Source organism: Acanthaster planci, linkage group LG04 (assembly GCF_054643075.1).
Source record: "Acanthaster planci isolate LZ-2023a linkage group LG04, COTS_SCS, whole genome shotgun sequence".
Lineage (NCBI taxonomy): Eukaryota > Metazoa > Echinodermata > Asteroidea > Valvatida > Acanthasteridae > Acanthaster > Acanthaster planci.
This window is the reverse complement of record NC_141780.1, coordinates 14,489,071-14,516,675: the sequence shown is the minus strand read 5'-3', so window position 1 is coordinate 14,516,675 and position 27,605 is coordinate 14,489,071. Positions and strand designations below refer to the sequence as shown.

Genomic DNA, 27,605 nt, shown 5'->3' with positions numbered 1-27,605 from the left:
GGGGGGGGCTTGCAGTGGGTACTATCCTATTCCTGTATGGATCTGCGTCCATGGGCAACGTTCCAAGGGCACGCCAAAAAATATGTGGGCTTGCAGAAATTCAGTCTATATGAAAATACCATAATATGATTTAAAAACCATACAATACTCCACCTAAGCTGCAATTTAAAAAACAAATGAAAAAAAAAGATTAACCCTATCTCCCTAGGGTGTGTGCAAAATCATATTAAAATTGGAGGATTCAGGAACGTTAGGGCTATGTATCTTTCTCTAATTTCCATTTTTGGCAAAGCTCTGAAGTTCAAAGTTAGCTTAATGTGACCATCTGCTAATGAAATTGGTAACTGAATCTAGACCACTGAAGGGCCTGTGGGAAACATTAGTGCCGGAGGCCCACAAAACACTCCATGATCCAGCCCTGGGTGTGTCGTCTTCTGTTGAGTGTCTGGGGCAAAAGGGCTCATGACAAGTTTAATCAAGATGGAATCCCAAGGGCAAAATAGAAAGGATTCGGGGGTTGTTCTTTAGCATTGTTATTAGGGAGAAGGATAAACAACAGATTATATGCGGCCTCTGTTTACACTTCCTGGATAAACCTGGAGAACCCCTTATCTCTTCCATCTAGTGCACTAAAATGGCTGGTGTAAGTTCATGCGTTGGAAGCTTGTAGCGTGGACGCTAATTTGTACATGGAACTCACCAAAATTTCGGCACATCATGGGTGTGATGTTGAAAGATTTCGCATCGATGTTAGTGTTTGACATTAATGCTGCCCCTCCAAAATGCATGTTTCATGAGAACATGATACAAACTGTGGCAATGTGACCATACACAATGAGCACAGAGCTATAGGACTGTAGCTACTGGGTAGTCGTGTCCATCACAAATTCTCATAAATCTCTGCATATCTATCACACATCCTTATCACAAATCCCTGCAAGTCCACCGAGAGTCAACCAAGTCACAAGTTGTTACTTGGACTGTGACAAGAGCATTCCTTTGTCACCGTCCAGCCTGTTACTTGTGATTTGTCTGAATCAGGGTGTGCCAGTGTTGGAGCACTCGTACTCGAAATCGAGTACAACTCAAGTACCAATAAAACGTACTTGGCCCGTACTCGATGATAAGTACTCCAAAAAGTACTCAGCACATATTCATAATTTTGTATTCAAACTCATCCCTAAACTCGACAAATTGTACTTGGTTAACTTGATCCCAGTCACGCAGTACTCGAAATTTGGGATTTGTTTCGATACTAATTTTTGACCACAAATTTCACAGTGTAAGCTACACGTTACAAGTCACACAATATCTCAACTCTCAATCAAGTAGCTATATCTTTCCTAACCTCCAGAATGAGGAAGATCATGTTGCAAGGTGTCCGAGAGGTACCTCGTCAATAAATCAAGAATTCAAAGCAAAAGAACACTTTTGAATATACATGTATGCATACGTGTTAATTTCTTGGAATACAGGGCAAGTACCTTACGTATCACACACAACAATGCAAATTTCCACAATGTTTTAGTTTTACAATGTACTCGGATGTACTCGATTTTCTCTGTACTCGTACTTGGCACTGTGTGTACTCGGAAAACTTGGTACTCAAGTTTTGGTACTCGACATCATCACTGGGGTGTACTCCATAAAGTGACAGCTCTGCTTCTAATGCAGAGTCTTCTGCAGATGTGTGATAGTTGGCAGTCCTATTGAAATAGGTTAGCATAGTAGCTCTTTCCTTTTCTTTCACCTCCGTGGCCTGGGTTCGAATCCAAGCTCAGTCCACATGTGGATTGTGTTTTCATTTCAGTCCATGCCTGATTCCTGGGTTTTACCCAGAATATTTCCCTGGGGTTTTTCTCCCACCTCTAAACCTGTAACTGTATCTCATTCTAGTCTCCTCTCTCCAGATGTGGGCCTTTTGGCGGCTGCCTGAGGAACCCCTGTATGCCTATGACTCACGCCGTAAATCTGAGGGCTTACATGTACATGGAAAGCAGTGCTGTCACTGATCACAGCTTACCATCATTAAAGATGACATCCATAAAATAAACACAGGAAACTGTAAGGAAAAAAAGCTGAGCATGTCACCAACAACTTCCTTACTGCCTTGGCAGTTTCTGGTTTGGCGGTTAAACTAAGTTGAATTAGATTCATCAGAGAAGCCGTAATCCTCAAACTTTGAACACATTACCTCATTTATTATCTTCATATCGGTCAATACTGTTTACAGAATTTTGTCATTCAAGTGATTCAAACAAAACAAAAATAATGTACATGCTAACAACTGACTTAACATCAAATGTTTTTAAATTAATGATTCGACCAAATGTTGTAAGTTTTTCAATTTTTTTCACTTGCGCCCACCATCATATCACCGTGATCATTCATTCTAATCCGTACAACTCCTGTTCCCAGTAATACAGCCTTTGGTTTGCTCTGCAGATTTTCTATACAATTAATAAGAAAGCTAGTTTAGACAATATAACACTGAGCAGACAGCTTAGTGCAACGTGGGCCGAGTTAATCAAAACGATGCTGTGAGAACAGGCAAAACAACAAAAGCTGATACCAAGCGTATAACACATGAAACCCTTATGAACAGTACAATTTTTAAAAACACAATTTGAGCTTTAAAAGTTCTAAGTCAACATTAACGTTTTACAGAAACCAACACTTGGCTTTTGAAATTCCAGTAATTTGTTCAGATGATCATTTGTTAAAAAGGTCAAAGACACAAAGATCTTCCTTATCAAGGCATCAAACACCAGATATCCCTGTGTTTGTCTATTATTTCCGTTTTTAAGGCCATTTTTCCCTTACAAAAGCAGCTCTCTTTTCTGTAAACTCACCACTTTCATGGAAGCAAGAATTCGGCAAACTACTTAAGGTGAACACTGATTTCAAACTTCAAAGTATTAACACTACAACAATACGGTGGGATTTCAAAGTAAGAATTTTTTCAGCCTCAGTTCTGGCAAATTCCGGCACGTACATACACATACCTGAATATTCCTATGATGCTTTCGATTCTTCTGAATTCAGAAAGAACTACAGTACTTAAAACTTTCAGTGAAAAAAAGACAAAGAAGTATCACTTAAAAATTAAGTCCAAACTGTACTTTCAACTTCCATGTACATGTACCAATAACATACCAATCAAGCAATGAATTTCACGGACCCAAGATTTGCCAGACCAGCAAGTTAACCCTGTTCAGCTCTGATTTCCAATGGGGTAGTTGTAAGTGTATAATTTTGGGGTCTAATATTTTTTCATGTCCCTGTCACATTTAACGAATGATTGTGCACAAACCCAGTCTTTAATTTCTAAGTGTGATTAAGTAACACAAAGTACCTGCCAAACAAATAAATGTGGTTTAAAGTCAATTTCAATGACATTCTTTTGGTCAAGTTCCACAGGTCAGGTGTAACGGGGACACCAAAGCAGCCCTGAGAGAGTGACACCCAACATAACAGAACATTCCATGACATTTACTGTGCATTAAGGCCACAACTGTGTGCATGTACACGTCCATCTAATTGCATCCAATCAAATTTTAACCTGCACCACCAGGCGCACTTGACTGGTAGCCCAAAACATCAGCTGTTAGTGCCTCGGGCTAAATACCCCTTTCTCCAAAAAAGTAAGACTTTCCTAAAAATAATTTCCAGAAATGACCAGCACAGAATCCCTACCCTGAATAACCAACAGGTACATTTTTACCTCCAGGGCGGGTGAACCTTTGACGTGGCCCCTTGTGCCTGTCACAATTTGGGTGTTTTGGAAGGCACAAACCTCCATCCTCCAAAACATAGTTGGGAGGGTCACCAAGGATCCCTGCAGGGAGTGAAGAGCGGGTTCTGTGTGTATGAAGATGAACACCTGTGACATGCTTCCCTTCCCTTGTTCCCTTGGAAACATGTCAATTTTGTGTTGGCCTTTCCACTTAAAGCAGCCTTGGGGCTTTACTTAATTTTCAAACTGCCAAACTGAGTCTGGGTGGGTATTCATGATGTCACTTCCCATGAAGGTTTACATCTGATTTGAACCCCTCCCTGTTCACAAATCTTTAGTATCTGTACACTTATGGTCAAAAGTTTACATATACACCTGGGTCGAGTTCAGGCGTCCTGCGGGTTTCTTGTTCTCGCACTTGAATGGCAGGAACATGACTCAAGAACACTGTTCTCGGAACAAGATCACACACCACCTCCTCATCAGGGTTTCACAGGAACACACGGAAAAACTCGTAGGATTTTGATTTTTGACCAGCTGCAAAAAACAGCAAGATGGCTTACAATGCCAGAGACAATGGGAAGTTTTGCAAAATTACTATTAATAAGTTTCGATAAGTCAGAACTGAATCTTTATTTTTAAATAGAAAAGAATTCAGCCCAATATCTAAACATTAACTCTCGAAGAATGTAAATGGACATCGCCATGATAATAATGCATGTTGCTTGCCACTAACTATACCAGCGACAACCGGCTGTGCATTAGTGCCATTTGAGGGGCCGACCCATGAACAATAAATCGAGCTCCTTGTGAACATACGAGAACAAGCCGCCTGAACTCAGCCTTGGAGTGTATAAGTGTGCGATTTTAAGTTGTAAGACTTTTTAATCTATTCCTGGCAACTATTTCTCTTCTATCCGCTCCGAGTGGGATCAAAAGAGGGCGTGTTTTAAATGAAATTAACCGTCCATTGGTGGGAACTCACAGCTTCAGCATGCAAGTTGGTGCACATTTGACACAGGGCACGCAAGAACCCGGTTGGAAAACTTCGTACCAGTCTGTCTTTTTCTTGCCAGTGAGAGTGCACTTCAACTCGGGACAGACAGCAGATCAATCCCAAATATCCACCATACCCATACTTGCAAACAACGTGTTATGGGTTCATATGAGCAAATATATGTGCTGACAGATCAGCTACAGAAAAAGAACGGTTTACCACGAAATGACTGCAGTCTTAAACATTGGAATTAAACACTTACTCTAACTACATGTACATCTATGTATTTTAACTTCTGAATGCAACTTTACATGAATGACCTCAAGGATACCCGAATGGACAAACCACAGGTCCAAGGTTCGAATCTCGCATTAAACAAGTTATGTTTCATGTACTACAAGATCAACTAGAAAGTATCCAAGGTTATTTTGTGAGTGATTTCTGATACAACTTAACACCTATTCTGATGGAAGACTTCGAGATGCCAGTGGCAGCAGGCACACCGGTCCTTTCACAGTATAGTGCATGCTCAGAACTTGGCACACATGCTCCACTCAACACCCTCAGAACTCGTAAACAGGACTGGTACACTTGCCGCCATTAAGCGTCTAAACGTCTCCCATTTGGAACCCAACAATAAATTATTAAAATCGGACCATTCCATTTTGTTCTCTAGGAAAAATTAACCCTCCTACCTGTCACACAATTCAGATCAAAGCTGTTTGTAGCACAACTTTTAATTGCAGTGTTTGACCCTATATGCTTGCATCCGAAGACAGGTGAGCAAAGTGTAAAAAAAAAACAGAACTGGGCAGAGGTCAAAGGGGGGGTGCGGTATTAGAAAAGGGATTTTTACCACACTGTTTGATGCAGTTCAGTAGGGCACAGCCTTGACAATTTATGACTTCTTTAACAGGTATCAACAACTTAAAACATGAGAAAACAATGCGTAAAAACAGTTCTTATCTATTTGAGTCTGATGCTAAAAATGTGACAGGTGCCAATTTGTTCAGTTTCAATCTCAGTCTATGATTTTTCTATTTCTGCAGTTCAAAACTTGAGTTAAAAGACGATATCATAGAACAGAGATTACCAAAAAAAAACCAACAAATTTGAAATAAAAAAAACACGAACAACTCACTTTATTAGTTTTTCAACATCTTTTACCAGCATGGCTAGCACCCTGCCTAGTTCCATCTCCGTTTGCCAGAAAGCCGCAGGAATGACCACTGAAAGTGCCACTAAAATGCCCATATTTTTTCAAACCCCAAAGGGAACGATCTGGGGAGGGAATGGCTTCACCCTTGACTGACCTCTGCCCATGATATTCAGGTCAGTGGAAGTGAAACATTTACACCCTTCATCAAGGTGAGAAGATGAAATAACAGGAGCAGTGTCAAATGGAAGGGCAAGAAATGCCACTGTTCATAAAAAAAGCTTTCTTTCCAGACATAACTTTATCTCCTCACTCCATTTACAATGTAACTATCTTCCAGTTGACTATTTGCATGTACGCATAGTGCTGTTATCATGAAATAGTTGTCACGGTGAAATATCTCTGATTTATCTAGACTCACAACAGACACATTAAGGAAAAAAAGCTGAAATAAATTTTAATAAGCACAGAGGGGAAAAAACAGCCGCTAAAAACTCTGCGGTGTCACAACAGATATCTTCCCAGACAGATAAAATGCCATTCCAAAAACCAATCTTTAGTAAGGGAGTACATCGGGATGCCTGTAATCTGTCTGACTTTGTCTGAGTGCAGAAGGCGACGAGGACAGATATTGAAAAGTGACAAAAAACATACCGGTAGTCTTGTCACACACAGTCTCAGCACGGTTTTGGCCCTGGGTGTTTTTTTGTTAAGCACCATTTTGATATTCTCTTTTTGTGTGACAAACGTGTGCGTACACTGTACATGAAAAAAGAACAACTTGACATTTTGCACACTTTGTTCAGTGCCAGGCTTGACATACCAATAGGTACTGGCGTGCCAGTCAGGTTCTTCTCCAGAGCCTTGGAAAAAGAAGACCAGAGAAGCCTCCGTATACATGTACATGTGCCTTGTTCAAGGCTTGAAATTATCCCAACATATTTAAACGAAAGCCTGAAATCAGGGTTTTGCCTGAAGACTGGTATTCCTGGTTTGTACTTTTCATTGCTGACCAGAGCCCTGAGTGTGGAATAGGGGTCTGACCACCAAGAAAAGAAAAACATGCCAGGGAGTTTAACTTCCATGTAGGACACCTCTATGGGGGACAGGGACCTCCCAATTATTTATGACAACTGCTTAAATGAACTCTTTGGTGCTGTGGAACTTTTGCATTTGGGGCAAGATTACGGTACAAAAGGCTACTACGGATCATTTGCCTCCTAACAAAAGAAACAGCAGAATGCTTTCAAATGTTCTGCTTCAAAAAAAGACAAAGAACCTGTTGATTAATAAACAGAAGCCCTCTAACTGGTCCAAGCAAATAACATGCATTGCTCCCTTAGGAAAGATGACCAAAAACACACACACACATACTGGTACCTTGACCTTTTCTAAGTAGGCTAATATATGACCCAATAATAAATACACCTCAAATGCAATGCATGAACAGTGCAAAATAAACCAAACTACCTCTAGCCAACAATTTCTTGGAATGTACTGGCTGAGCTACCGTATGTGAGTAAAATCAAACGTACCTCCCACTGGTTCAATTCTTTCTAAATCAAGGAAATACAAACACATTCATTTGTGAGCCGATGGTTTTCTGCTCCAACCGATGAATGGACGGAATAGATGGAACTTGCTCAATGTCGCGAGATGCGTACCGCATGAACAACACTGATGTCACACATCTCCCACAAACCTCTCTAACATCTGCCTTAGTCTCACTGTTCATATAGGGTAATAATGGAGAGAATGCTCTCTTAGCCTATCCGTAGGCTACAGCTTTCCAAGGCAGCAAGCTGCTAGCAAAACCCCCAACTTAAGAAACAAACAGCAGATTGGGTTAAATAGGCTGACAACAGGTTCAACTAACCCACTGGCAGCAAATGGCTTGAGGGCTAAACACAAAGCGGCGCAAGGAATCGTTTGCAATGTTCGTCCTTTCCCAATCTTATCTGCATTTTTACAGACACTGATGGATCTGCATACTAAAATGAATGCAGTGGCATGACAAGTCTGTCCGGTCATTTTTGGTTGATCCGGTCACTTGAAAGGTGACATGTACATGTACGTGTATATTTTAATAAGCACATCGCATCCTCAGAGAAACATACAAATTGACATGTTAGAAACAAAAAATCACCGATTCTATGTGTTCATGTACATTACGGCAAAACTGGCAAATTTCTACAGTACTGTTTAACTATTCGTTCAAAACAAGAATTCAGAAAGTGCACTTCTCTGGGTAAATAAATGACAGATCTGTGCACATTAAATATGGAATGGTGCATACTGTACTGAACACGCATTAAAGTACTATGTGCATATTGTAAATATCCACGGTACACAAAAACTGAATGAAACCAGTGCATTTGGTTAAGTTAGCCTAAATTCCTAAAAGCAGAAATACACGCTGAATTAGCAGAAATTCCAACCATTTTGATACAGGTCATGTATTTGCACCTGTAGCTCAATAACTCTGAATCAAACGCACTGTACAATTATAATGGTAAAACGGAAAATTGCAAAACGGCAAACAATGGCAGAAGAGCGGCAAGACTTCTGTGAAACTGAACTTCCCAAAAAAAAAAAAACACTCGCTACATTTTTAGTCAAGAACAAGAAAATCCTAAAATTTGAGAGAGCATTCTATCAAAGTCCAATGGAATGGCTTTTCTAGGGACTGCATGTAATTTGTTGTTCTTTTGGAACAAGAGTAGGAGATGAGAAATGCACACAATCCCAATTTACAGTTTCATGATCACCAAAAAAGGACAAAACTTAGGGAATGCCTTTGGTTTTCTTTGGTCATTTATACTTTAGTATTATAGTACATGAACAGAATTCTGAAACGGGGAAGCATCGTGCAGCTACAATGACAGTCTTTTTCACAAACCCCAAAACAATTTCAGCCGTTTCAATCGGTCACGGACCTGCAGCTGGGAGACAGGCCCACACGGCGGCAAATTCTATGCTCCTACTATGGACAGTGGCAGGTCGGCTGAGACAAAGGGGGAAGAGCTTGCAGGATGTGGTACATTCCTACAAGAGCTTCAGACCCTGGAGAGTCAGCGCCCCTACACTAATGAGAAACAAACTGTGTGAAAAAACATACAAAGAAAGAGGGGCAAGTCTGGAGGTTGTACAAATTTCCTAATCATTGGAGGGTCACGGCTGCACTCCCGGAATCTCACCAGACGCCCCTCCATTAACACTGACCACACCCTTTTGTGTCACAATTTAAATGTCGTCATCCAGTTTGGGCCATAAAAGCTACCCACCAGCAGGAGAAAGTACTTTGTTAATTCAAAACTTGTTCAATAAAAAGTTTCACAAATGAAAATTGTGAGTTACAACTTAACAAGTACTTTTGGTAAATGTGTGTACCAGGAAGGAAAACTGTGACAAGTACGTTAAAGAAAACAGCAAGAACAAGCAGGAGCTGATCTACAGAAGTCTGGCAAGTATAAAAACTACTTTCCCTTTCTGGGATAGGTTTAGAGAATGCAAAGTAAAAAATGACTTTATTCCATTCCAACAGTCCATGTGCTGAAGGAGAAATGCAGAGAGTAGGACCTGAGAGTGAAATTCCAAGCCAACGCTTGCCCATCCCGGGAAGCTGGTGGCCAGTTAAAGGCCAAAACTTGCAAAACAAACTGGTTTACACAGAACAGAGTTAACTGTCCATACAGTGGCTTTAAATTTTACAGATTGAAGGGCAAACCTGGAGATTTCAAGGCGCCCGGGTCGGGCCTAGAGGTGCGTGTCCTCTACCTCGCAGTTAGCCAGGTCCTCGGGGCTGAAGCTGTTGTAGGGCACGATGTCCCCATCCTCTGGGTCCGTCTTGAAGCTTAGCAGGTGGGCACCATTGCCGTTAATCGCCGCCGTCTTGTCCCCGGCCTCCGTCATCAGCGCTGGGTTGTCAAGCCCCACCTCAAGGTCCGGGTTGACATGGTGGGTGATGTACTCGCCGCTGCGACCCCGCTTGCGGTCGCACACCAGGTAGATGAAGCCTGCTACGATGATGACCAGGCTGAGGCAGCCGATGGCGATCAGCCCAATGAAGAGAGCCCGGCTGCCAAAAATGCTCACACCGGTCTGCGTGTCCTGCAGCAGTATGGCTGAGGATATACCTGGGTAGACCTTGATGTCATTTACTTTCAACTGTAAAAATGGGAGGGAAAAAAAGACACAGATGTCCTCTAAATAACAGATGGAAAGGTCATGATACATGTGTTACTTAAAATATGACAGCCTTCACAATCCAGAGGTCATATTAGGAAACCATTCTGATCAGTATAGTCAAGCAGTAACGACAGCTCTTTGCCATTTGTACATACAGCACTCTCAGTCAAAATCTGACCATGAAACAGCGCCTAACTTCTATGGCCTGGAACTGTTACCCCAAAAATCTAATATCTGTCACCATCAAAATCAGCACAGTGGCTGTACAACAAATTGCTACCATGGCGACATCGATCATGTGCAAATTTGGAATGTTAAAATTCATGGCCTTATTTCTACAGGATCAATAACATCACATCGATGGAATGTCATCCCTTAACCCTAAAACAGTTGCTGTGCTCTTGTTCCGTTTTACGTAACTTTTACAATGTATGCTTCCCGCCTTCCCTTCAACTTTTAGGCAACTACATGTAACAACAGATTGTAACTGACATATTGGTGTACATCACACATGTCCTCTCAAGACAGATGTGCAAGTAAATATCCACTATAATTGCTGTACTACTAGAGTTGAATAGTCCCACTGGACAGAGTGTTTTACAGTCACTGGATACACTGATGATGCAGGGGTAAGTGTGTGAGCTTTTTCTATTGGGGTTGTCAACTTTTCACCTCTGCCTTATTTGGAAACCCTTATTTCAAGGGGAAGGGTACATGTACACGTATGCCTTGATTTTAATAATTTGAGTCAAATTACGTGGACAATATTGAAGGGGGGCTCGTTAGAGGTCTGCGTAAAAGATTTAAGGTGATCGATGATTCTAAAGGAACCACATGCAAGGGAAAGGCACAGGTACCTTTCTCCCACATTGTCAAATTTCAAATATTCAACGAGGACAGGCACTAATATTTTGTACAGCCATTCCAGCAGAAATGCACTTTATCATGTCTTAGTCTATGTGTAACTGCTGTAGATTATCCAAATATGACAACTCTACTAACAGGTGGATGGAGTTTGATGTCATGGCAACCACTTTTTTTTCAAAAAGGAAAAGACTGGGGCAATGGGGATAAATATTATTTGCTGACCTGCAGAAGAAGTTAAAATGACCTCCGGAAGAAGAAGGCAGGCCATGGACTGTTTGAAAACAGGCTTCTTGCTATAGCTACAGAGACATTCCAGTAGCACAGGGTTGCAAGAGGTTATCGAGAAAGCTCTCTGTCAATATTCTGCCTGAACCTCAAGGTTTTGTCTTCCTTGGGGGGGGAGGGGAATAGACAATAGGAGGGCAATGCCAGACAAAACTACCATCCATCTCTCAACTACCAACATGACAAATGCCTGGAGGAGCAGGAATGAGAGGTCAATTGGTGACCTGCCCCCTTGGAGACTTGGATGATTCATACCAGGAGATGCCCAGGGAAGGCAAGCAGAATTAAAGGGAGGTACAGGGGACAAACCTGTTGGCCACTTTGGACTTGCCTGTAGTGCTAGTGGGAGGAAGTACTGTACATGTACATGTACACGTACATGTACATGTAAGTGGTGTTTACCACATCCTATATGCTATGCCGCTTCACTGCATTTGTACTGAGGTACTAATTCTTCCAATAAAAAACTCGCACTGTTTCCTTTTCACTTTTACTGACATCTGATGAATAAAAGTTAATAATAATAATAGTAATTTCACATTCATTTTGTGCCAATTTCACACCAGTGATCAAAGGCACATTCCAGAGTCAACTTAAAAAGGCGAGATAAAAAATGAAACAAACATCTTAACTGTATTTTAACTTAATACAGAATATCAGAAAAATCTTTACGGGTTCACAGGGGTGAACGAGTTGAATAACCAGACCTATCCAAGATGTTTCAAAATCCGTCAGGGATTTTAGAGGATTTCACAGGACTTGGAAGTTAGAAAGGAGGTAGTCACTTTTACTTTGTGCTGGCTTTGACTCCCTTTAAAGCCTATGTGCCATTGGTTTCCAACATGTTGGTGGACTGTGGCAGATTCAGGGATGTTGTTAACACAAATGTTGGGGGGGGGAGTGTTTAAGGTTAAACAGCCAACTTCTGATTGAAAGAGTTCAACAGATAATTTGGGAGACAACATTGGTGCAAGTGTGACGTACCAAAGTTTAAAATTCTACTCAGAGGCCCAGAGGGCCTGAATTCAGTTGGCTGAATTTTCCTCTATTTTCCGAACAGCACTCCAAAATTTTAATGGAGAGTGTAACCTGCATGGTGGTTACCAAGAGAAAGTTTTCCTTCCTCCATATACGTCATCAGGTCCTACGGTACCACAACAAACATTAATACCAAAGCATGATGCAAATATTTTTAAAATACCGGTACACGTATACACAGATTGAAATTGCCAAATGTGCATTGTACAAATGTGTACAGTACCATACAATATTTGATGACCACCATACAACCAACGCTCATCCTGGCAAGTAAGACACTTTGACAAAGTAGCTTCTTTTTGGAGGGGGGGGGGCATTTTCTCCCTTTTATACATGCACCTGCTTCTGTTGTATTCTCTCTGAACATTATGCATGATTCGACAACCCTCGAATATACATTTTTTTGGTCAGTTTTGTTTTTATCACACTGATGTGCTTACTCTGTAAGATATCCCCGGAGATTACAATATATAAAATAAAAACAAACTTTGTTGTTTTGTCAGTGTGCGTATATCCAACTGGGCGGCCAACAATTCACGAACCAGTTTCAAAGGCAAGTGAAATCTAACCCTGAAACTATAACTCTTCATTCCACACCGAAGAAATATCACGTACCATACTGGTACAATATGTACTCAATCATCAGTAATTTCCTGGAACAACAAAATCCCCTAAACACCAAATGAATTGGAAAACTGTGGCTTGCATGTACATACAAATTGTTGCATACGGGTATCTGATGATTATTTGCCAACACTTTGAACACAGTACATAGTGAGCATAACATACATGTAGGTGTATGGGACGTAGTTTCCCTTGGCAGTGTGCAGTAAACAAGCAATAAACTGTGGGTCAGTTAGCTCCATGGTCATCAGTCAGAGATGTGCTGGTCATTGGAACATCTACAGTTAAACTTCCTTATGAAGTGTGATCAAATACTTGGATGCATGATCTAACAGTTATTTTTTCTGTTGTTAAACTGTAGAATGGACGGCATGTATGTGTACTGTACCTGTAAACGCACCAAAAGGTCCAATTTCTGTAAACAAAAACAACTGAACATGTAAATACTGTCTCTATAATTGAAACAAATATTTGACTTGTTAAGAAGCCTTCGACTTTCTGCAGAGGTCATAACTTGTCATCACTTGGGATGGGTCAAACTACAGACAGACTCCGGTCAAGACCAGCCTCTGCTGGCTAGGCTAGGCCGACCTGGCCATGACCACACCAGTCCTGATGGTGATGGGGCCACCTGCTGTTATAACCAATTTGGCAGTGTCCAATCACACACTGGACTGACATGGCATTAACAGGGTCATTACTGCAGGGACCATTTGGTCAGTGGGTCTACAGTACTTAAGTAGGTTACATGTACATGTACATGTAGGTCCTGTACTTTTGGAATGTATTTATTATTCATCCATGGTTAGGTCTTGTTTGATGATATCATTTATCACACAGCATTTTTATTTCACTGAATAAATAACTATTAACCCTGAATTATCACGTTGATCTTATCTTGCCTATTGTTCAGTAGACAAACTTTTTAACCTGCTTCAATATATGTATATCCAAAGCATTATATTTGTGGGTGTGGGTGTAGAACGTAAAAACGTGAAACTTGCTCCCTACCCCCATAAACACCCCACTGTGTACCCTTGAAAACTAGTTTTTGATTTCAATAAGAAAAACAGCAATGCATGGCCAAAACATCAACGAACACTGGCAGCCAACACGGACTGTCTACATGGATACATTTTTACAGCTCAGACATCTCAAGAGATTTCGGTAACTCTGAAATCAAACACTCATTTTGAAAATAACGGTATCTCCAAAATTATTTCAGCGTTCATCTCACTGATAATCCAATGCATTAATTTGTTTCAACAGAAGTGTTAAGGGCCCAATGTTTCAATTCTGACTGCATCCTTCTAGAAGACAATCTTATTTTTGTAAAAGGGAATTCAACATTCAACACAACATTCAACAAAAAATAGAGCTGTGTGATTTGTCAAGTTGAAATGCATTCAAATTTTGCAAATTTGCAGAGTGAAGATGTGATTTGTCACAAAATCATATTCATGTTCACTTCAGTGCCAAGTACGAACTGGAAAAAAGAACTGAAAAACATCCACGAAACATCCGGCACATGACAGGGAAATGCTACGTCTTTAAGGATTTGAGTTCTATCTCCTGAATGGCTGGATAATTATGTGAATCTGGCTCTCATTCTAGTTAAGAGCAAGAAAATAATGAAACCTGAGAGGTTCTAAAAATTCAGAAGTTTGTAGTTCATAGTCCCTAATTCCAGAAAGTTTTAGAGAAATCCATGCCTCTGATTTGTGGTGATGCCACATGGGACTATGGGAATTTTTCTGCAACTTCGTTCAGCTAATGCCAACACTGAGCTTCGCTGCATCCAAAGTTCCAAACATCTTGGCTGCTGTCTGGCAAATGGCTACGGCTGCCAGCAGTGGCTTTCCTATGGAAGTACATGTACATGCTTTTCAGCCGCAGCCAAAATGTTTGAACGGAGCTACCGGTATCTGGATATATTTCAATCTCAGTGTCGGGTACTGTCTCCAAGGTACACGTAATGGGAAAAATGATACGCTATGGGGGAGCTCACAAACAACACAAAATCTCTAACTAAACCAGTGATCTTTGAGGGAATGGTTGCAGGAAACCGAATTAATAGAGACTCAGACACCAATACTTGCCTTAAAAAAAAGAGACCAAAAAAAAGGACAGACAGAATTTATTAATGAAAAAGTAACGAGAAAAAAAATGCCAGAACCAAAAGGACAACAAGATTGAAAAGACTTAACACCAAAAGACTAAAGCTTTAAAAGGACTAAAAACCAATACAGTGTGTAAAATGGACCTTGTGAGTTTACACTCAGACTTCAATTTCTGACTTCTACTCTAGCAGACTGGACTCAAGCAGAAAACCACACTCTAGTTAAACTGATCTGCTACACTGAGCGTGGCCAGAAAGCTGGGGCTTCAACAAATAAACAGGGAGCATACTTGTACTCCTAGAAAAAATCAAGGAGAATTCTAAACTAAAGCTAAACATTATTTAAGGGGAACTACTTCTACGTAAAAACATGTATTAAATAAACTAATTTCTGGCTCTGCCACATACAGGTACCCTGTACATGTACTGTATTATACATGTACATGTATGTACAGGACATGGATGCAAATACCTTCAAAGTGGTGCACTACATGGCTTTAATGGGTCTCCAAATTTCGTACATGTAACAGGCAAGCTGGAAAGTTGCAATAAATCACAGATTTCTCTGAATGGAACCAAACATCAGGTGAAGATATCTACATGCTCTCATGGCCTGAATTTCTAAAGAAAATCAATTCCTGAATTCCCTAGGAGAGGTACCAACATGTATATGATCCCCCCTCGCCCCATTTGCTGTATTTTTAGAATTTTTATGTTTATTGTGACAGGCAGTATAAAGCCAGTGCAATTACTGTTTTGCCATTTAGAGGCTTCTCATAAGTCACCTGTGGTTGCATTAGAGAATGATTTCATTTTTACAGGATTAGTGATCCATGGGCCTGCCTCCGTAGTTTTATGGCTGAAAGAGATTCAGGCCCAAAAGCTGTAAGATTCATCACGTGCTGTTCAACCAAGTTTGACAGGCCCCTCTGGCCCCATCAAACATCGCTGAGTTTAATAGGCAGGTACTGGTAGGTCAAAAAATAATGCTCTGGACGTCAAGTGGGTTTTTTCTTTAGAAGAGTTGGGAAGGTGGATTTTTATCTTTGATATACATGTAGTCACCTCAATCCTCAAATGTTAACTGGGACTAACTGAAAAATCTGATCTCGGTATCAGAGTAAAATGTAAATCTATGAGGTACATTGTAAATCTATTTACATTTAAACCTACCGTACGAGGAAGTGACTGTTACTATGGTCACATGTACATACACCAGTAAACTGTATTAAGACTAGAAGACAACAGCAAAAATACATCCTATTATAAATATCACCCTCAGCTCCAAGATGAAACTCTATCCATCCAAGGATGATGGCATGCTCAACATATCGGATCACCGTGGGAGGCTAGAATTCTAAGAACTATACATTTTTATGTTCCAGGAGTTACATACATGTACATGTATAAAGTCAATACTTATTCATGGTACATTATGTAAATGTACTGTATGCTCTCTACAAAGTACAAGCTTTCGTGCATACATGTGTTGTGTGTACCATTGTTAAAACATAAATTTACATTTGGAAACCAAAACCAAATGCAAATGCAGTGCTACGAGTATTTCAAGATGCATAAACTCCAAATTTATAATTTCTGGACAACTGTGTGCACATGTCCATGGCCCTATGCGGCATTCTGAAGAACGTGCAGAGCTGATTGCAAACTGTACAAATCTTTGGCTGCCTAGGTGTAATACAGTTGAACCTCGCTAATAAGAGGTCCTTTGGACTTGGCAAATTACCTTGTTACATGTATAACAGGAATCTTGTATTATCAGAAATAGAAACAGTGATAAGCAAAGGATTGGGACTGAACATTTTTCTTGTGAAGCAGAATCTTGTAGTAACAGTGCTCTTATTAATTAATGAGGTTCGACTGTACATTGAACTCTTTCGTGTGAAGACTACTGGTACAGACACCCTCCCCCTCCCCCTGAAAAAACATTCCCCAAATTAAGGAGGCCAGGTTTTGCTTGCAAGGTCGTTGAACTCTAAGACAGTGGAAGACGACTAAAATTCAGCTTCTGTCATCAAAAAGTTCCCACTGTTTTTATTTACATGTACACCAGTGGCCCCCTAATGGACACGTGCCAAAAACTTAAGTATTCCTGTGAACAAAATACTCCAGAGATGTGTCAACAAGGGGAGAGGTGGGGAGAGGTGTGGAGGCTGTGACTGAACCCAATTCCAAGAGCGTTACAAGTCAAGCAAATTACAGCTGTTTCTGGTGTTGACAATGACAGTTGGGGGGACAGCTTACAGAAGGGTGAGGGTCATCAAGGGGAGAGGAGGGGGGAGAGGACGTCAGTGGCACCGATATGGTGGCGGTAAGTTGTAGAGGATGGGGGAAAATAGATCATACATCTACATGGGAATGTATTTGTAGGGTAATGATTGAGATCACATCTTAACCTGGAAACAGCGCAATGGTGTAGCTGGGATTTTACTGGCGGGGGGGCCACAAAGGGACACCAGCATCTTATGGGGGGCACCAGCTTTCAGTGGTGTGGTTTTTGAGGGCACGTTTTTGTTAGCCTTGTTCAATATCCATTCCTCCGTTGTTTCAGTGGGGGGCACCTGGGGAAGGGGGCACCGGGAATTTGTGGGGGGGGGCCACGAGCCACTGAAATAGCAGGTGGGGGGGACCAAAATCTACCCTCCTGTAAGTTTTCTCATATACCGGTAACATCACAACATACCAGTATCCAATTGTGCTAAAGCCCCTAAAAAGGCCCTCCCCTGTCTTCCGTGGACACTATTTTGGAATAAAACTGGGCACATATGTAGCCTTCTGGTTTCATTTTTTTTCTCAAAACAGGTACATGTTCATGTAGGTCAAGAACACTTCCAACTGACTGACCTCAATCTAGTAGCACTTGCTGGAGGGCATCACGTAAATGTATCCTCTTTCCTTGATTGTTTCCACAAATTTTACAGCACAAATAAATGTCAAAGCCAGGGATTTTACTGGACCCTAAGTTAGATAAAACTTCACTGATCTCATCAGTGAGTGTTCAACATTTCATCCAGATGTTGATGTCTGATGTAGAACAACCTCAATGATCTTCTTTGTGCATATGTACAGAATGTAACTCAGATTTGTCAATATCAGGCAAGATTTTTCATGTTTGAGAGTAAATTGGACGCACTATCAGGCCGCCCAAGCCAATATTGATGCAATGCAACGTTCCCCCGAAGAGTTGAAATTTCCACAACATACAGTGCACAGCTACATGCCAGTGCATGCATATGCCCCAATTGGAATACTCTCCGCTAAAAAAAAAAGAAACCTTCGGGGCACTCCCATCCTCTGTATCAACTGTCCCCATCTCTGCATGTGGGCTGACATTTACCACAGGAACCCTCAGTATCAAAACCTCTACCGCCATTCACTGGTAGCCTTGCGCACTGCAATTTCAGGATGGCGGTGCCCTGATAAAAGGAGAGCCTTGAGACCGGGAGATACCGGTAACAGCATGACATCGTGAATCTGGCTGGGGTGATTGCTCTATAACAATAGCATAGATGTAGTGGGTGGTGAATTTTAAGAATTATTGTTTCACGTATTTCCTCACTTGTTTGTGCTTTTTATTTTCGTTTTACCGGTATTATAACTTGATCCGATGTGGGCCGGGCAGACGATGATTAACCCGTCCAGACGGGAAGTATGTAACCTGAACTAGCTAACTATTCATTCACCCTGTACAGGTCACATAGCATTCAGACAATGTAAATATGTGAAGATTTTTTTCTTAGAATAGTAAGAATGCACAGGAATTCTCAGATTTCACATTACAATGGGCCTGTTTGTTTCACACGGATCCGGATCACAATCAGTGATCTAACGTTGGTTCACTGACACCAGAACCCGCCACATGGATAGAGTGAACCAGCGTTGGGATCACTGATCACGATCACGATCTCGTGAAACGAACAGTTTGGCCAATGGTTTCGAAGCAACATCATTGGTCATTACAGCCTATGCACACAATGCTCTTTGGTCAAACCTGAACCACCCTTTTGTTTGCCTGTTTTGTATAGGAGTAGGGCCTAAACCATTATTATGGGCGTTGTCAAAAAACAGGATTACTTCTGGAATGCAACCTCGCCTAGTTTATCAGCCAAGCCCAGATGTGTCTGAGTTAAGGGGCAAAGGTATACGTGAAGACATGTTGATATGCACATGTACATGTCAAGTTCTGGTATTCAAGGTGTTTTTTCACACTGCATCCTATTGAGGAGAAAATGAGAAGGCGTCACAGTCGTATACTGAAAGTGATTCCTAAAAAGTGACTTGATTTCTAATCAGTACTTTTGGAATGAAAACTTTACGCAAAGGCACCAAGACAGCATCAGGTTTGTCTTGCAATTGCAACAAATTTCACTCAATCTCAAGATGCACATTAAAAAGTATTCTGATTTGATGTACAGAAATTTTTATACATGTACATCACCCTGACCGGCAAATATGAATCTTTTTTTCCAGATGTTCAGAAAAAATTGACACTCCGATAAATTCATCGCATCCACTCTACCCACACTCGGCTTGGAAAAGGTCAATCACAATTTTTCCGTACTGGAAAAAATTTATTACTGGATGGGTGTAGGATGGCCTTTTTTTTTACTTTATCTTTTTTGCAATGAACTACAGGTAAGAAGACAGTGATTTATTCATCTGATTAAAACAATGGACAGCTCAGGGAGGCTGGTGGAGCTTTTACCTGGATCATTTCCCCTGTGCAATATTTAACAAGCGACACTGATACTCCAGATTTGTGTGGGTGATGGCCGCCGTTACCAAATGACGTCACCAAATGACGTCAACGAGCATATTTCCAAATGCGAAGACTTGGAGGACATGGTCACTGGCTTCCTTTTGCACAGAGTGATGGGTGTGGGGTAAGGAGCGGGCTGAGAGTAGGGTAAAGCATGGGGTAGGGTAAGTGGAGGGGGTGAAGGGTACTGGCAGACGGGGGGTGGGGTTGAATCCAAATGTTTCTTTTTGCCACAGTCTAGGACTAAAGGATTACGGTCCACAGACAAACTGTGGTTTCATGTATCATAATTCTTCAATATGGGCTTATCATATTCAATGTGAAAAGGCCTACACATTCAAAGGGACTAAGAGGTTAAAAAAAAATACTTTTAACATACTTTTCCAAATTATGACCCCAAAAATAGTACAGACAGTAATGTGACACTGTGACAGGGCATGACGTAGTTCACAAGTCACAAGCACATGTGGAAAATACATGTAAATGAGTGCACAGGTACCCCAGTAATATGAATGTACATTTATGTATATGTACATCATTGGAAAAGTACACATACCTTCAAATCTGAATGACAGGTGCGGTGTCAATGCTATTGTCAGGACAATATGGTAACTTTCGCCAAACTCCTAAAACAGTTACTGGAATTCACTTTAAAAGGTCAATGGTCAACAGACGGCGGGGTTCAAATTCATTTAATGAACCTCGGAGCCCAGACAACCTAATACTGTACTTACTGGTACATAAATTCTGTACAGGAATATTTGCCTGATATTAGTGGGTATTCGTGAAATTGCGGCCTAGATACCACACATGTAAATACAGTACATATGCATATACATACATGTAAGTCCACATCAGTGGTAATGAAACACACATGTACATGTAACTATGCCCATTAGTTATGGCTGGGATTTCTGCCAGTTCTACATCATCAATGTGCCTCAGTATTTGAATATTATGAACTGAGTATCAGTCGGCAACAGTTAAAGGTCAAATCTAATCTAAAGATGGGCCCATCACATACAGTCACAACCATCCACCAGATTAGCAGCATTTCAACCTTAATTCAATTCACTTTTCTGTTTTTCCTGGCACACACACATGTTGCGTACACATGCAAGTGTACTCCCTTCAAAAGAGTTTCCTAAAAGATTGTAGAAAACTTTTTAAGCATTTTCACTTTCTTAGAGGACCCCCTAAATCCCATCTATGACCTTGCGAAATGTCACCCCTTCACCTTTGAACTCAAGGTACATGTAGAGTATGCACTGCTTGCCTGGGCTTCAACTGCCGATTCTCAGTTCTCTCCCCCCCCTCCCATTCAACATTCAGGAAGAGTGTCCCCAACCTCATGGCAACAAGGCAAATCGTGGCCAGGGGCCAACTTGACACTTGGGAGGTCAAGAAGTCGAAAGGTTAAATTCGCGGGTGGTTGTTTCCTAGCCAGATTTAAAAAAACATTCTCAACGAACTACCAGTTGAGCTAACTTTTACCGGTATGTTGGAGAAAACTATGCTGTGACAGTGACTCAAGTACAAGAGCAGGTGCATATGAGCCTTAAGATATCCCCCCACCCCAATCTGGCAGGGTGCATGTATACCTCATTTTTAAACTTTAATTACTGTGGCATAATAATGGACTTTGAGAGTAGTACTAGAAATATTGTTGGTTTGGGCAAGTTCCAATTATCCCTCGAACAAGGTAGGCCTACAGTGCAACTTGTAAGAGCAACAAAACGAGAGTGGGATAAGTTACTGGGATACTGATACTGAATGAAGAACTTACCGCTGTCTTCATCTCATTCATGTTAGATTCCGTGTTTAATATTCCCACGACTTGATTACCATCTATCACGCTTTCTCCTAAAGAAAAGCAAATTACATACCAGTATTATATCGGTGGATATGCACTTGGCCATGTAAACGAATGGCAACCAAAGTGTGCAACTGGCTACACGATGCATTGCACCGCAGTTTCAAAATGTAAGCGGATTTAACCTGCAACAATGAACGGCTTTTGTACATACACTAGAATATCCATTTTCATCACTTGTCCAAATGTTAGCATATCATTAGAACATTTGGCAGGTTTTTTTTTCTGAAAATTGAAAGAGAAATGAGGGATACCAGATATAAGCTCAGACATGGAGCTTTGGAAAATCACATGTCCTGATCCTAACCATTTGCATCAATATGACCACTTCAGATTGTTAAAAGCATTCTTTTTCCAAGAAGCTTCTAAAAGTCTTTTATTATTCATAAAGCCCTCAACCAATGATCTTTGATTGGACAGCATATGCCCATATTGCCATTCACAAACAAATGTGGTCTCTGCAACACAATTTTTTATGGGGGGGGGATGCCACCTCATTGGATACAGCAGGGTGTGCTACACCTGTTTACAATTTTCAAAGGTTTTGCACAGGATACAGCGCTAACAAAACAATTACAGACACTTTTCATTTGACAGTCTGTGGTGTAAATAAAAATAAGTCAAGTGAGTGTGAATGAACTGTAAGAGTCCTGGCCCAACAGCTGTGTTTGAGGTTTAGGCCGTTTTCCAATACGCAACTTCGGCTCCATCTCAGGCTTCAACTGTTTTTTTACTAGCTGACTTTGAAGCTGTAAGCGCAGTAATCAGTCTAATTAGTGCCACAGAACATCAAACCAAATATTACAGTAATCCCATGTAATTTAAATGCTTCAGGCCCATAATCAGGGATTGGTTTTGAGAACGAAGCCTGAGACGGAGACAAAGTTGAGTATTGGAAAACGGCCTTAGTCTTTCGGTGAGACTTCATCCAGCGCAGGAGTGCTTTGGGCTTTCGAAGGTGGCACCTAGTGACAACTGGAGGCGTTCTTAATGAGCTATCTGCCTGGTACATAGAAGTCACTGCCCACAACCTCTTCCATCCAGCTTCCTTTGTCACCCACCTGAATCCCCCCCTCTGCTCCTCGCAAAGAACGTGATGTGCAGAACCCCATCTTTGACGACTGGGGATGGGCTCACGTAGACGATGTCTTCTGCTTGGACGGTCGAGGGGGCTTGGCGTTTCCGACTTTTGTTCCGCAACATCGGGGCAACAGTGTTGCGGAAGATCACATCTTTTTGGGCGAGCCAGTCATCTCTCTGCGGAGACAAAACAGAAACAAAATAGATAAAGAGAGAAGAAACCAGTGGGCTGGAACAAAAAATGAATGTTTACATGTGTTCTGTGCTGGACGTAGACATTCCCTAGCGTTCTCATGTATGATGACCTACGGGTACTTTTACCACAAACAATTGCCTTTTTAAACGAGAGTCTTTTGTCACATCTGAAATTTCATACCAAATATCCTAAACATTTTCACTCTGCCTAACTGTCAAATGCAAACACAAAATGAGGACAGCCTTTGCTTCTGAGGAAAATCCAAGATAGCTTTGTGTAGGCCTCGGTGCACTGAAGTGTGCAATGTACATGTCAGGTTAGTACAGTTGTCCTGTATACTCCCAATAAACATCAAAAATTTACATTTAAAATGAGGCCAAGATGGCTGAAGTTTCATTCTTGGAAACCATCAAAACTTACCATGATGCCTCTTGACTCCACAGTAAATGTTCCTTTTTTTTCCTCCTCAGTCAAAGTTGATAAAGGTTTAAACTGCGGCTTTGATGGCATGAAGGTCGCCACAACAGGCACACCTGTTGTTAGCCTCTGTGTCTCTGTCGTTAAGTCTGCAGGTGGCTGAGGTGTTGCTGCTGCAGGAGTTGGTTGCAATGTTGTTTCTGCTAATTTAGTGGTTTCTGCAAGTGCTTGTGTTGTCACTGCTGCAGGTGTTTCAGTTGTGACCACAGATGGCTGGGTTGTTGCTACAGTTGTTTGAGTTGTTTCTGCAGGCAGTTGAGTTGTTTCTGCAGGTGGCAGGGTTGTTTCTGTGGGTGGTAGGGTTGTTTCTGCAGGTGGTAGGGTTGTTTGTGTAGGTGGTAGGGTTGTTTCTGTGGGTGGTAGGGTTGTTTCTGCAGGTGGTAGGGTTGTTTCTGTAGGTGGTAGGGTTGTTTCTGCAAGCGCTTGAGTTGTTTCTGCAGGGGGTAGGGTTGTTTCTGCAGGCAGTTGAGTTGTTTCTGCAGGCAGATGAGTTGTTTCTTCAGGCAGTTGAGTTGTTTCTACAGGTGGAAGGGTTGTTTCTGCAGGCAGTTGAGTTGTTTCTGCAAGCAGTTGAGTGGTTTCTTCAGGCAGTTGAGTTGTTTCTGCAGGCAGTTGAGTTGTTTCTGCAGACAGTTGAGTTGTTTCTGCAGGCAGTTGAGTTGTTCCTGTTTGTGGTAGGGTTGTTTCTGCAAGCAGTTGAGTTGTTTCTGCAGGCAGTGGAGTTGTTTCTTCAGGCAGTTGAGTTGTTTCAGCAGACAGTTGAGTTGTTTCTTCAGGCAGTTGAGTTGTTTCTGCAGACAGTTGAGTTGTTTCTACAGGTGGAAGGGTTGTTTCTGCAGGCAGTTGAGTTGTTCCTGTTTGTGGTAGGGTTGTTTCTGCAGGTGGTAGGGTTGTTTCTGCAGGTGGTAGGGTTGTTTCTGCAGGTGGTAGGGTTGTTTCTGCAGGCAGTTGAGTTGTTTCTGCAGGTGGTAGGGTTGTTTCTGCAGGCAGTTGAGTTGTTCCTGTTTGTGGTAGGGTTGTTTCTGCAGGTGGTAGGGTTGTTTCTGCAGGTGGTAGGGTTGTTTCTGCAGGTGGTAGGGTTGTTTTTGCAGGTGGTACGGTTGTTTCTGCAGGTGCTAGGGTTGTTTCTGCGGCTGGTAGGTTTGTTTCTGCGGGTGGTAGGGTTGTTTCTGCGGGTGGTAGGGTTGTTTCTGTAGGCGGTAGGGTTGTTTCTGCAGGTAGTTGACTTGTTACTGCTGAAAGTGCTTCAGTTGGGACAACTGTAGATGCTGCAAAGGGGGATGTGCCATCATCAGTTAAAAAGGCTGTTGTTGTTGTGTTCTGATAAGGTTTTACTACAGGTCTTTGGACGCTTGTTAAAACTTCTGAAGTACTTTCAACTTGGATGGGACTCGGGGACATGGCTGCTGTTGTCGAATCAACTGACGGAAGTGTCACAGCGGCACTGGTATCTGCTGTGGAAACAAATAATGGTCCTTGGGTACTAAGCAGGCCGGTTTCAGCACTGGTTGCTACGGCTGTACTTACAGGCCAACCTGTCGTATGTCTATCCACAGTTTGCACAGTTGATGGAGTTTCAGACACAGTAAATGTCGTCTCCGGGCTGCTGCCACTTGTTGTGCTTTCACCTGTTTGGGCTGCTGCTGGTGCTGTTGCAGAAGGAGGTGTGGATCCCACAGAATACCCAATGGTGCCATCGACGACAGGTGCAGATGTGGCAACTGGCATGGATGCTGCAACCTCAGTTGTCGGAGATGCTGCTGTTGTTTGTGCTTCGATTGTTACCAACTGTGTGCTGCCGGCGCTTGCAGGCTCCGTAGAGGCAGCTGGTGATGCTGTGTTTTCTTGTGATTGTGTTGAATGAGAAGCGGGTGTCACAGCAACTGTACCAGGACCATCTGAAGATCCTGTTGCCTGAGCCATGCTAGAGAAATCCGTTCCAGAAACCATGGGAGTTTCAGGGGCACCTGGTGTCACTTCCGAGGATGTGGGTGGTGCTGTGCTTGAAGTGCTCATATCTACAGATACTTGCACTGCAGTGGCAACTGTGTCAGTGTCTTGCCTCTCAGGTATAGTACTTTGGTTTACGTCTCCTCCATTTGATGTTAGTTCATTTGCTGCTGCTGTGGTAAATATTGCCACAGAGGTGCTCTCAGGCTCAGAACGTGGGGTTGTGTTTCCTCCATCTGGTGTCAGTTCATTTGCTGCTGCTGTGGTTAATATTGCAGCAGAGGTGCTCTCAGGCACAGAACTTGGGGCTGTGTTTCCTCCATCTGGTGTCAGTTCATTTGCCACTGCTGTGGTAAATATTGCAGCAGAGGTGCTCTCAGGCACAGAACCTGGGGCTGTGTTTCCTCCATCTGGTGTCAGTTCATTTGCTGCTGCCGTGGTTAATATTGCAGCAGAGGTGCTCTCAGGCACAGAACGTGGGGTTGTGTCTCCTCCATCTGGTGTCAGTTCATTTGCTGCTGCTGTGGTAAATATTGCCGCAGAGGTGCTCTCAGGCACAGAACCTGGGGCTGTGTTTCCTCCATCTGGTGTCAGTTCATTTGCCGCTGCTGTGGTAAATGCTGCCACAGTGATAATCCCAGGCCCACCACCTTCACGTATGTCATCATGTGGTCCTTCATTTGCTGCCACTGTAACTGATGCCGCTGCAGCGGTTACAGACTCTGTAGCTAACGGTACTTGTGAGTCCCCAGCATTAGTGACACCGGCATCACTGACTGACGTTGACATGTCAGGCTGCATCGTCTCCTGGGGCCCTTCTGTCTCTGGTGTTGTACCATTCCAAGCACTCATGGGTTGTGTGGATCCCCCTGCACTCCCAGCAGCAGTACTCGCAACTGAGTCACTGGTAGCCAGCTGAGCTGTTGAGAAGGTACTCCCCGCATCAGCCAGTGAGGCGGTGGATTCCTGCGGGCTTGCAAGGGTTGTGGATCCCATTGTGGCCTGCCCATCGCTATCCACAGACGCTGCTGTAGTTGGCACCGACGTTGCTACACTTGTTTCTGCCCCTGCAGGTGTCATGCTACCATCGCTACCAGTCGTTGTGCCCGTTGGAGTTTGTCCAGCTACATGTGAAGATCCCACAATGTTAAGAAGCACCAGAAGACACAATGCTGGGGGACAATATAAAATCAAAACAACATTAAAGGGTAATCAAACACATAACTTGGATGTTTAGTGCACAATTTTGTTCTTCCTTCTATACTGTAATACAAAATGCAAAAGCAACAATGTTGAGATAATATACCCAATTTTATAAATACAGTGTCAGACAAAAATTGCTTTTATGCATACAGAAAGAACAATGCAAGTCAGTTGATGGCTTCTATACACTTCCTCTCAGCTGTTTTCAAACACACATACATGTACAAGTATAATACATGTACATGACAAATCTCTAAAACAATCAATGACAAATTAAGAGAAACAGATGATTTTTCAGAACTTTGTCATTTGCACCTAAAAAAAAAATTCCAGCCTTTTTTTTTTTTCAGTACTGCTTCAGCTTAATATGTTTTTCGGACCCCCCCCCAAAAAACCAAATTTATCACTGAAAGCATTCGAGTATAACAAAATAAATTACTGAGCCTAATGAAATGAAATTCAGCATGGAGGCTGTATATATTACAGCTCTATGGCTGCTGGTAAGGGAAATGAAAATGCAACCACTTCATTTGCAGCACTCTTGGGAGCTCCAGAACAACCGCATGTACACGTACCGGTACACGTGCATGAACAAACAGAGCATGTGCCAACAATGATGTTTACGCATATATTTTCCAAACACCAATTTTTCTTACAGTTTATCCATGGACCCTTGACACTTTCGCCTTTGTAACATGACAAGAACGGCAATTTTCAAATTTTCTTATTTAATCTTGGTATAAATTTGTCGTTCACCTGTAAGACAAACTCTTTAAAAAGTTTTGTTTTGGGCTGTTGTTTTTATTTTGTTTTATCTTTGCGATATCTTTCAAATTTTCAAATTGAATCTTAGTATGAATTTTCCAGCCTTTTGTGAACAAAAAATGCCTGAAATCTTGGGCAACAGGATTTACAAACATCAATCATGCTGTTTACTGAAAATGAAAAGTAGTTAAATGTAAAGATAAAGAAGTCTATTTAACGTGAAGTGAAACCACAGTGGTGGTGGACACTTTCTTCAATCTCTGTGATTGTCATC

At 41.9% G+C, this 27,605-nt stretch overlaps 1 protein-coding gene across 1 annotated transcript in view; it reads right to left on the bottom strand.

Moving 5' to 3' along the window:
* Positions 1 to 2,171: 2,171 nt before the first annotated feature.
* LOC110974008 (uncharacterized) overlaps positions 2,172 to 27,605 on the bottom strand; it is a 33,112-nt gene continuing 7,678 nt past the window's right edge. The window contains exons 2-5 of the mRNA XM_087136040.1: positions 23,357 to 26,535; positions 22,722 to 22,917; positions 21,574 to 21,650; positions 2,172 to 10,056 (exon numbers count right to left, since the gene is read on the bottom strand). Coding sequence (XP_086992166.1) covers positions 9,646 to 10,056; positions 21,574 to 21,650; positions 22,722 to 22,917; positions 23,357 to 26,535 — 3,863 coding nt within the window. The 3' untranslated portion in view covers positions 2,172 to 9,645. The remainder of the gene's footprint in view (positions 10,057 to 21,573; positions 21,651 to 22,721; positions 22,918 to 23,356; positions 26,536 to 27,605) is intronic.